At 34.8% G+C, this 12,194-nt stretch overlaps 1 protein-coding gene across 1 annotated transcript in view; it reads right to left on the bottom strand.

Annotated features, from left to right (window-relative positions):
- The window catches only part of PTPRQ (protein tyrosine phosphatase receptor type Q), a gene marked incomplete at both ends in the record, with an annotated part of 124,650 nt that overhangs the window by 47,414 nt on the left and 65,042 nt on the right, over positions 1-12,194 (bottom strand). The window contains 7 exons of the mRNA XM_083365356.1: positions 743-894; positions 1,382-1,657; positions 3,191-3,484; positions 4,401-4,569; positions 5,536-5,681; positions 7,385-7,542; positions 9,242-9,362. Of these exons, the coding sequence (XP_083221482.1) occupies positions 743-894; positions 1,382-1,657; positions 3,191-3,484; positions 4,401-4,569; positions 5,536-5,681; positions 7,385-7,542; positions 9,242-9,362 (1,316 nt within the window). The remainder of the gene's footprint in view (positions 1-742; positions 895-1,381; positions 1,658-3,190; positions 3,485-4,400; positions 4,570-5,535; positions 5,682-7,384; positions 7,543-9,241; positions 9,363-12,194) is intronic.

Raw genomic sequence — 12,194 nt, 5'->3', positions numbered from 1 at the left:
CATCAGATTTGATTTTAATATGGTAATTTTAATTCAAATGCTTATGACATGCAGGTGCTTAGTAGGAAAACTGTCACTTATAAACATAAGGCTGTTTGTCATCAAACATGTAAACATAAAACAGTGCAAGTGGATTAAACAACAACAACAACAACAACAACAACAACAATAATAATAATAATAATAATAATAATAATAATAATAAGTTGGAGGGGACTTTGGAGGTCATCTAGTCCAACCCCCTGCTAAGGCAGGAAACCCTATAAACCCTGTAAAAAATCACAGACTGCAGCTTCTTCTCCAATTGGTCCTGCTTTCCCTGCATAGACTAAATGGGAGATCCGCTCCAGGTTTTCCAGCCAGCCCTGTCCCTAAATTTTCAGCACCCGGCGTATAAGACGACCCCTGACTTTTGAGAAGATTTTCATGGGTTAAAAAGTAGTCTTATACGCCAGAAAATACAGTATTTCCATTATTCATACTTTATGCCAAGAAAAATGTTCCTCATTAAAAATAGTTTAAGTTCATCTCCCAAAACTCCTAAATGGATTCAACTGATGTAATGCCTCTCCTGTTCTACCTATTTCAGAGTTGCTTCATCCGGGATGAAAGAAATGTTCTTTGATTTTTCCCTGGACAAACAAATTATCTTCTGATTATTACCCTTCACAGAACTGATGGTTTTAAAATATATATTTATAACTTTAGTGTTTACTTATAATATTAATTGTGTTAATTGTACCTGATAAAAAGTAGCTTGATTATTGTTTTCAGAAATATTAAAAACATATCTTCTAATGACACCATTTGGCCTAGGACTTGGATCCCATTTCAGCCATGCAGAGTTGTACGTGTAATTGATAACTGTCAGATTCTCTGGAGGTGCCAATGGGACTGTGAAAGAAACATTATTCAGATTAAGGCAATGTGACAATACTTTACACCCAACAAAAACTCAATATGTTATACATTAACATTTTTGACATATTGTTCTCCTTATAAATATTCTTTTTTTTATTTTAAATAATATATGAAGCCACATTTTTCAGAGATCTAAATATCTTTCCTGCTAATCTGTATAAAGCCAGATGAGCTATATATGCCTTGGTAGCAATGTAAGTCCCTAGATGAGTAGTAGCTTGCAAATATAGAGAAACTGAAGCAAAATGACAGCTTACAAATTCACATACATTGTAATTGCATTTTCCAAATGTTTTATGGCTATGGCTGAATAAATAGCTAGATATGATAAGGAAGTCATAATATGGTCAAAGGTTCCATCCTATGAAATTCACAAAATAAAAATAACAGAGCCAAGAAGAGCAATGAATCTTGTAAACATTGGATTCATTGAAAAATCTGCATCTTGCAAATTACTCACCTGACTCATCTGTAGAGAACATAAGAACAGCATATGGACCAGGCCCTTTTACAGTTCTAGCGGATGCAAAAAAGCTGTATAGGGTAAATGGCAAAAGGTCTTCTAAAATAATTGAATTATTGGAGGTAGTGGAAGAACCATTTTTTTTTGGCCCTTGTAGCTTTAAGTCATAGCCTCTTATAATGCCATTTGGCCGGTATGGAGGATCCCAAGATAACATCACTGAGGTAGATGAAAGGTTTCTGTAAGTTTTCAAAATAGGTGCAGAGTCTGGAACTGCCAGTTAATCAGGAAGAAACATAAAATGGGAGAAGCAAACATTAATCTGAAATATATAGGAAGCATCAGTATAGGGGTGTATATGTATGTGTGTATGCATGTGTGTAACATTTATAGCAAATTACCTGTTTATACACAAACACACACACATACTTTCTTTAATAATTTTTTAAATAATTATTTTACACATAATGTTCACAAATAACATCACATTAAACCCAATAAATGCTTTATTTTATTATATTTATTTTATGTAAGTATGTTGCAGTAGTCTACCCTTGAGGCAATAAACACATGAGATAGTATTCCCAATACCTCTTACTCCAGGAAGGAAATGCTATTGGCACACCAATTATAGAGCATCCTATCCACTTTTCAAAATCAGCAAACAAATCCTAAGCAATATAATAAGGTTTTAACTTATATCATTTTTTCAGGTCTTTCTCCTGTAGAGTTGATAGCTGAATAAAGATTTATTGCTATTTTATTGACAAAAGATTGCATAAGTACCTCACAACAGTTTGTAAGTAGAATTTCCTGCCTCTCCATATGCAGAAGAGAAGGGAACAGGGCATATATACAGGGGTGTTGTATTCCATCCTGCCAGCACAGTACTTATACTTCATCTCCCTTATTACCAAACATGAACTCCTACCAATATTTATTCAAATTTATATTTATTCTTCTTCCACTCATGATATAAGTCTCTTTTCTTTTTGTTTATACATATAAAAGAACTAGGCAACATGGACAGAATCATGAGCAACACTTTAATCCAGAGTTCACTTGACCACTTGATGGAATTTCCTGTTAGACTGCTGAAAAATTCCTAACTGCCTATCAGAATTCACTTGCAACTATGAGATTTGGGTTGACCATCTTAATCAGTTCCCCAACTCTGTGGAAATCATCAGCAGTAACTATCCTTATTTAGACCAGGAAGTAATTCAATAATGGCAAAGTACTGGTCACAGTTACTTCCATGCTCATATCAAGTGTCAACTCCCCATAGAGTAGATCTAATGAATGACTGCCTGCTCAGAGGAGCAATTAAGATTTCCAACAATTGGTGTTATGGGTTCAGATCTCTATTTATTGTACAGAGAGTGCAGTAGCAGCATATGTGAAATGGATTCCGTGTCTATATTGGAATATCAACTGCTGAAAATATTCAGGAATAATATAGCATTATTATATTATATTATAATATATAATACTATATTATATTACTGTATTATAATATTATAATACTATATTTTTCTGGAATAATATAGTATTATTCCACGATATGAACTTTTGGCTAAATCAAGTATAATTATTATGAGGAAGAGCAAAAAGGATGTTTGTCTATGAGTTCAATCCAATTTTAAAAAATAAACTATTGATACACATGGAAATATTGTATTAGAAAAAGAAATGAACTGGCTCATGCCATAAGCTACACAAATGCAGTCTAAGTTATATAAGTTGTATACAAGCTTATGTCTGAATAAACCTGTATTTGGGAACAAAGCAGCGTAGATAACATACCATCTTCTTCAGTTCTGATGTATAAACTTGAAGTATACATTTCCGATGATCCTTTTTCTGTTGCTGGAGTAATGTTTAGAAGATAGTTTGCATATTTTTCCAACTTATTAAAAATTATGTTTGTATCATACAGAAGAAGTGACAAAATCTCATGATTTGTTTGAGTATCCTTCATTGTTAATGAAATATTATAGAAGACAAGTCCATTGGGGCGCATTGGTGGAATCCAGCTTACGTTTACTACCGTGGAAGAAATGTTCTGATAGGCCAGCTGATTAACAGGTCCATCAGGTACTGCAGAAAATTTTAAAAAAATGTTATCTGTATGTACAATGTCTTTATCCCTAATATCAATATATGCATTTGATGAGAAACGTTATACATAAAAATAAGTTCATGTTGTTCATGGGGCTTTCACATAATTTATTTTTAATTTTAGCTTTTTCTCCTGTCTTTATATTTGCCACAAAGAAGAGGGAGTCAAGCTATTCTTCAAAGCATCTGAAGGCAGGACAAGAAGCAATGGATGGAAATTAATCAAGGAGAAAACTAACCTAGAACTAAAGGAGAAATTTCCTGACAGTTAGAAAAATTAACCAGTGGAACAACCTGCCTCCAGAAACTGTGAATGCTTCAACAATATGCCTGCTTATTAGGGCTTTCACACACACCCCAAGCGGCATTATTACAAAGTCAGCTTAATTGCCCCCAACAATCTGGGTCCTCATTTTACCTACCTCGGAAGGATGGAAGGCTGAGTCAACCTTGAGCCTGGTGGGATGCGAACCTGCACTAATTGCAGGCAGCTGGTGTTACTTAAGGAGGCATTATATGTATTATATATATATATATGTCACTCAAAATAGTAAACCTGCATAATAGTTCTTTCTCCTCCTATTTCCCCCACAATAACAAGTCTGTGAGGTAAGCTGGGCAGAGAGACAGTGACTAGCCCAAAGTCACCCACCTGTATTTAATAACATGTTTAGAGTCTCAAGCCATGGTTTTAAAAAACACTATTTATATAAATTATATCTAATCTCTCACATTAAATGCATAGTGGCAAAACGTAAAAAAAATATACTATATGATTCTTATGATCAGATAACTGATATCATAGTGAACTTTAAGAGCAGTTAAAGGTCACACAAAAACCTTACAAAGAATTACATATAGGATTTCTACAAACAATATAAACTTTTTTACATACAATCTTGGTCTGTATATAGTTGCATTATTTCACTGGTTTGGTTTCCATTCCCAAGGGCTGTGTTTGCAGTTAACCAAAGTGTGTAGTGTCTCCATTTTGCTAAATTGATTAATACTATCGATAAAGTTGAATTATCAGCACTGCTGTCAATTGTGGAAGTGGTAAAATTCTAGACAGAAAATGTTAGGAAAATGTATTAAATTAAAATTAATATTTCTCCATAACTTATGTCCTCTCTCCTATGACTAAATGAACATTATGTATTGCAAACATTTATGATACCTAAACAAAAAGCAAATCATGATAGCACAATGAGAAAATTATCTTCTAGGTGCAACAGTATTATTATTAGACAACCAGTCATGTGGATGTTGGTGAAGTAGAAATAATTATATTCACTTTATCTGACTTTGGTTATTTCACTTATTTTTTGCAAAGCTTGAATTACTTGATTTATATACATTCTCTATTTGAAGGTGGAGAGAGTCTGACTTTGGTCATGCAAATAGTATACACTTTCTGCTCCAAATATATTATTTTTTGTTTTCCTTTTTTTCAGTCAAGGCCAATTCATAGAGACTGCTTGGCCAAGTCCCTGCTGTTTTCTTGGCAAAGATTTTCAGAAGTAGTTTGTCACTGGCTCCTTTCTAGGGCTGAGACAAAGTGACTGGCCCAAGGTCACCCAGCTGCCTTTATGCCTGAGGTAGAACTAGAATTTACGGACTCCTGGTTTCTAGTCTGCTGTCTTAACCACTACATCAAAATGGCTCCTTAGTCTTACTTGATTAAAAATATGCTAAAGATTGTTAACAATTAAATATTATAAAAGTCCAAGTCATAACCAAACTAATAAGACTAAGGACACCCTTGACAAATAACAGCATGCAACAAAAACACTTTTTTCCATGCTTGTGTAGAAGTGAGAAATAAACAGGCTCCAATAAGGAATACCACAAGATGTTACACTCATGCAAGTTCTAGTCACATCTTCTGAATCATCTTCACAATGTGCATCACTCTAACTTTCTGTGTTCAAGCACAGAAAATTATTTCTTTCACTTACTACTAATGTAAATACATATATAGATTTTAGCACTGGCAAACACTTTCAGAGAAAATAAAAAGGTGGACATACCTGTACATAAGTGTCAGAATCATTTTTGTAGTAAACTGAATAAAACTGAATGACACCATTAGGTTTTTGAGGAGGATCCCAGAATATTCTTACTGATGATGAAGTGATATTTTTATACCACAAGTTTTTAGGTGGATCACCTGGAGCTGAAAAATGTAAACATTTACCAACTGCACAAAAAAGGCTATTTTGTTTCTGCTCCACAAATGTTTTAGGAAAGGGTTTCATGGCTAAAATCCTTTCTTTCTGCTGATTCTTAATGGAACTTAGCCTTTGGAAATACAAAAAGCTGCTATTATAATGATATATGTCCTGATACTCTTTGCTTTCTAATGTAAGGAGCACAATAACATATCATTAGTGAACAGACCAAGCCAACATTTTTGAGTTGGGAGTATACAGTTCAGGTTGACTCTGGTAAAAATTGATGAAAAGAAATCATTCAATAATTTATCATTCATTTATGAAGACATATTAATATGCAAGAAATAATTGCATAATTATTTGTTTGCATTACAGTACACTGGACAAAGCACAAGTCCAAATTGACATGAGCTGCTTAGAAGGCATTCAAACTGTCTTTGAACTGAAGTGGACCAAGTACCAGAATGAAGTGCATTGTCCCAAAGCTTCAGAGGACAAATGAACGAAACCGCCATATGTCTTATGAGCTCTCCAGAAAATGAAAATGTGGAAGTGGGAAGGAAGTCATAGCTGTCATTTTGGAGTTTTGGCATTTCATTACTCTACTCTTGGATCACCAGTGCTTTAGTTTTCTGTAGTTTCAAAAACAGCCTGAGTACCATCAGTAATGTTGTATGTCAGTCCTGTGTATCCATATTCATTTCAAGCTTCTTAGTAGCAGCTTTTCAAAAGCAACTCAAAATATTAATGAAATAAGAGCAGCAAATGGTGCATACACGCCCTAAGTCAATTGCAAGATTTAAAGAATATTAAAAAAAATATTAATTCAGTATGCAGAGATTTATCTACCTTTTATGAAAAGGCAAATTTCAAAATTCATACGAAAAAGTAATATATTAAAACAACTACCCTTTGACCTGAGTGGTATAAAAGCCATTTTTTGAAGGAACATGCTTTACAGAAAATTACAGCCACAAGACTCCATGTGGTTCCCAATCCCTTTTCTTGTAGCCTCTAGAGCTTCCTCTGATCATGTGACTAATATGTGGCAACACACAGTTTCCTATTATTTGAATTAGGAAGCACAAAAACTGTACTTTTTAGTGTAAAGTAGACATAATTAAGAAAGAAGGAGGAAATTGCCAGTTCTTCATCAAACATAGAAAAACACCTATGAATTAGGCCAGAATTATCCAGTTTATCACTGGAGATCCAAATGTGGCAAAATTTATGTCTATGAGTAGAATCTGGACTATTAAGAATATTTAAGAGAGAAGCTCAAAGTCCAAAAAGGGTAAGGAACATATCTTGCAGCATGTGAGTTTCATATCCTCACTCTGGGAACAGACCAAAGGATAGTCATACTGTATTTTTTCGATTAAAAAACAATCAGGAGGAAAAATCCTTAGAGCAGAAATAAAGAAGGGCCAAAACAAAGGGTTTCTCACTTGTTACTAATGCCCATAGTACTCCAAGGATAAAGGACACAAATAGTTTGTGCTGGCAACATCCCCAACTACAAAAGCTTTTGACTTCCACAAACACATAAAGTATAATCTCTGATTACCAAAAGGGCTAGGGTTAGGGTTATCCTATTTTATACATAATATTATAATATATTTAAATATACATACCAATCCTACATTTAAATCACTACTAAGAACATTCTCAATAGTACTATATCATATTAATCGTACATATTTACCTCCTTCAGAGGTCCTGAAACTTGTTGTGTCACTTTTTATATTTCCATCACCAAATCTGGTACTTGCTGTTACATAAACATGGTATATCTTGTTATATTCTAAATCTGTTAATTCTAGTGATGGTTCAGATACATTGATATTTCTTGACATAATATTCCTAAGCAAACATATTAAAGAGAATTAAACAGCTGATTAACAAAACAAGAACTAAATAGTTCTATATGTTACTACATGTGCTAAACTGTAGAGTTTCAATTTAACACCATTGTGTTTCTTCTTAGTTCTTGGCTTAACCTGTCTTTCCAGTGCTAAAGTCATTCAGACATATTTGTATCATACTGGGTAAAAAAAAATGTTTTTTGTTCTCGTGAGAAATAGCTTTATTTTAGCAACATCTATTCCAGGGACATCCCCCACCATAACCACAATGAGACAGCACAGACCTGGGAGGTAAGAAGGAGTGGTGATCATGCATGAAATTAGCATTTAATTTGAATTCTAAGTTTAGAACTTTTCTTAGAAAGCAACATAAAGGACTAGTAAAGATTCTTATGTTACATTACTAGTTCAGCATCTCAATAATGCATAGCTGTTTAGTTTATATAACAGCATGTTATATGAATCAAAGGCCAGAATGTGGACATGAACTAATTGCAGATACCAAATGCTGAAATTTGTTCAGTTACTTTCCACCCTCACATTATTAAGTAAAAGTGAATTGGCCATTTGCTACTAGTGGCTGCAGGACTTGGGTTTGGCTAGTCTAAAGAAAAGAAGAAATAGGGAAGACATGATAGCAGTATTCCAGTATTTGAGGAGCTGCCACAAAGAAGAGGGGGACATGTTGTTCACCAGAGCACCAAAGGGCAGGACAAGAAACAATGGTTGGAAACTGATCAAAGAGAGAAGCAACCTAGAATTAAGGAGAAATTTCCTGACAGTGAGGACAATTAACCAGTGGAACAGATTGCCTCCAGAAATTGTGGGCGCTCCATCACTGGAGATTTTTAAGAAGACGCTAGACAGTCACTTGTTTGAGATGGTATAGGTTCTCTTGTTTGAGCGGGGGACTGGACTAGAAGACCTCCAAGGTCCCTTCTTTGTTATTGTTGTTAGCTGCGGTCATGTCCGAACCATCGCGACCCCATGGACAACGTTCCTCCAGGCCTTCCTGTCCTCTACCATCTTCTGGAGTCCATTTAAGCTCAAGCCTACTGCTTCAGTGATTCCATCCAGCCACCTCATTCTCTGACGTCCCCTTCTTCTCTTGCCCTCAATCTTTCCCAGCATTAGGCTCTTCTCCAGTGAGTCCTTCCTTCTCATTAGGTGGCCAAAGTATTTGAGTTTCAACTTCAGGATCTGGCCTTCTAAAGAGCAGTCAGGGTTGATCTCCTCTAGGACTGACCGGTTTGATCACCTTGCAGTCCAAGGGACTCACAGGAGTCTTCTCCAGCACCATAGTTCAAAGAAGGTCCCTTCTAGCTCTAATCTATTCTAGTGTAAGACAGGATCCACTCCATTCAGTGACAATCATTAACAGTACATGGTAGTGTGCTAGAGAACTACTAAAAATTCTATTTGGTGTGGCAACATCTTGGTTTTGAAATCATGATTTCAAAATGCTTGAAGAATCTAGCAAGCATTAATTTCTAAAAAAAATTAGTTGTCTATATTTAAGCTCAGTTAAAATAAATTGTTTTTAATTATTCACTAATATTCAAGTATGTGGAATAAAACATGAATTACAAGGTTAAGGGAAAACATTTCTTAAGTAGATAAAATCTTAGCATGAATTACAAAGTTAAGGGAAAACATTTCTTAAGTAGATAAAACCTTAGCATTTAGGAAAATCTTACCAAATATAAACTGTATAATAAAGGATAACTCCATTTGGCTCAAGTGGCGGTTGCCATGACAACACCACAATGGCATCAGCTAACTGTTTTACTGTGAGCAATCTTGGAGGGGAACTAGGAGCTGCAAAGTAAATATGCAATATATTATTGATTAATTATTGCTACAGCAAATTTAAGTGTCTACAGTATCACAAGTTACATTTATTGTATTTGAAGCTGTTTGTTTTAAAATGGCACTTAAAAAGAATAATTTTACATGGTGGTGCAAATCATCTGTTTCTTTGATTCTGAGAAAAAATAATGTTTTATGAGAAAATAGAGCAACAGGAATATCATAGTGATTCACCTTCAAGTTTATTGTAATTTGTTTCCTGGTAATAAAATATGAATTTAATTGATACAAATCAATATAAAATAAATAATTTCCCCTGAGAAGGGTGAAAACCAGTTAGCATTACAATGGAAGACAATACAAAACGCGCCATTTTAATTTATATACACCAGTCTTAATGTGTGGGGGGTGGGCATGTGCGTGTGTGTGTGTGTGTGTGTAGCTTGAAGAATCCATCACAAGATGAAGGCTTCTCCATTGAAGATTATAAACTGTAAACTATCATGCTGATCTAAGGCAGAATTGTAGATATTTCTCAACTTTTCATTCTAGGGCTGAAAGAGAACAATTAACCCAAAGTCACCCAACTGACTTCCATGCCTATGGGAGGACTAGTATCCCATCAAGCAATCCAAATCAAGCACAGCAAGACAGTTTACAGCTTAGATGAATATTATTATGCAGCAAAAAATGCAGCAATACATACTCAATATTCAGTAACAGAAAAATAGTCTATATTCATTAAGTCGCAGATTAACTCCCAAGCACATTAACCTGTTATATAATAGACCATGTAGAGTATTCATTAACTGAAATAAGATTTAACAGTTGATCCTGACCCAGTCATATGGGTTTCTGATATATAATTACAACCTGCAAACATCTACACAAAGAGATTCCATTATAAAACACATTAATATGCTAGTTTGGGAAAAGAAGAGATAATCTGTATACATAACACATAGCATAAAACTCCTGTGGAAAGAACTGGATTGAAAAGATATTAAAATAATACAATTAGCAAAATGTTTATCTTATCATCTGAATAAATTCATTTGCTTATAATAAAATATATTTTTATTCAGAACTTCTATTTACTGTAAATTAGAATTAGTTATTTTATGCTTTTTAAGTAATCTAATTGTAAAATTAATTATGTTAAATAATTGTAATTTAATGGATTCTTTGAATGAAAGAATAATATATGTCTTCAGAAAAAAGTGAATTCAAACCTACATAGTAATGGTATACCATAAAAATTATTTCTAAATATAGATTTCAATCAAATATTCCCTATTTTCTTACCCCAGTGGGGTACCTCAAAGTTCTATCTTAAGCCCGGTACTCTTCAATACCTTCATAAATGATTTAGACAGGTGATAGAAAGGTAACTCATTAAATTTATAGATGATACCAAGCTGACAGGAATAGCTAATGCTCTAGAATATAGGCTCAAAATACAAAAGGTTCTTGACAGACGTGAACATTGAACCATATCTAGCAAAATGAAATTCATTGGTGATAAAAATAGTGTTCCATATTTAGGCAAGAAAAACCAAATGTACAGGTTTAGTATAGGTGGTACCTGGCTCAATATTAGTAAATGTGAGAGGGATCTTAGAGTCCTAGTGGACAATCACTTAAATATGAGTCAGCAGTGTGCTGCAGTCAACATAGTACTAGGCTGCATTAACAGAAGGATAGAATCAAGATCATGTGAAGAGTTAGTACTATTTTATAATGTGTTGGTAAGACCACTATTGGAATATTGCAGCCAGTTTTAGTTTCCATGATATAGAAAGGACTTTGAGAGTTTAGAAAGAGTGCAAAGATGAAGAGCAAATTCTAGAAGAGCAACAAAGATGATTAGGGGACTGTAGGCTAAAATATACAAAAATGGTTACAGGAATTGGTAATATCTAGTTTAATGAAAAGAAGGACTAGGAGTGACTTTATAACAGTGTTCCAATACCTAAGGGACTGCCACAAAGAAGAGGAGGGCTCAACCTCTCCTCCAAAGCACCCGAAGGTAGAACAAAAAGCAATGGATGGAAACTAATCAAGGAGATAATCAACCTAGAACTAAGAAGAAATTTCCTCATAGTGAGAAATAATAATAATAATAATAATAATAATAATAATAATAATAATAATAATAATAATAATAATAATAATAATAATAAGAAGAAGAAGAAGAAGAAGAAGAAGAAGAAGAAGAAGAAGAAGTAGTTCGAAGGGACCTTGGAGGTCATCTAGTCCAACCCCCTGCTCAGGCAGGAAACCTTATACCAGTGATGGCAAACCTTTTAGAGACCAAGTGCCCAAACTGCAACCCAAAACACACTTATGTATCATCGGGTGCCAGGTGGGTGTGGCCCATTGGGTGGGTATGGCCAATTGAGTGGGCATGGCCCATTGGGTGGGCATGGCTGCAGTGGTAACGGCAGACTGGGTCGAACTAAAAAGTTCAATCAATAAATTCCAACTTTGGAAGACCTTTTTTTTCCCCACAAGAAGTTGAAATTGATTGATTGATTGATTGAACATTTTTTTTTGCACACAGCGGTGGAGGCCTAAAGCAAAAAGGTTTTATAAAACCCAGCTGAAGGCCTAGGACTGGGGCGACAGTGCGCATGCCCACAGAGAGGGGTCTGCGTGCCACCTGTGGCACACGTGCCAAGGGTTCGCCACCATGGCCCTATACCATTTCAGAAAAATGGCTGTCCAGTCTCTTCTTAAAAACTTCCAGTGTCAGAGCATTCACCGCTTCAGGTTGTTCCACTGGTTAATTGTTCTAGCTGTCAGGAAGTTTCTCTTTAGTTCTTGGTTGCTTCTCTCCTT

This window comes from Vipera ursinii (assembly GCF_947247035.1).
Source record: "Vipera ursinii genome assembly, chromosome: 6".
Classification (NCBI taxonomy): domain Eukaryota; kingdom Metazoa; phylum Chordata; class Lepidosauria; order Squamata; family Viperidae; genus Vipera; species Vipera ursinii.
This window is presented reverse-complemented; position numbering and strand designations above follow the sequence as displayed.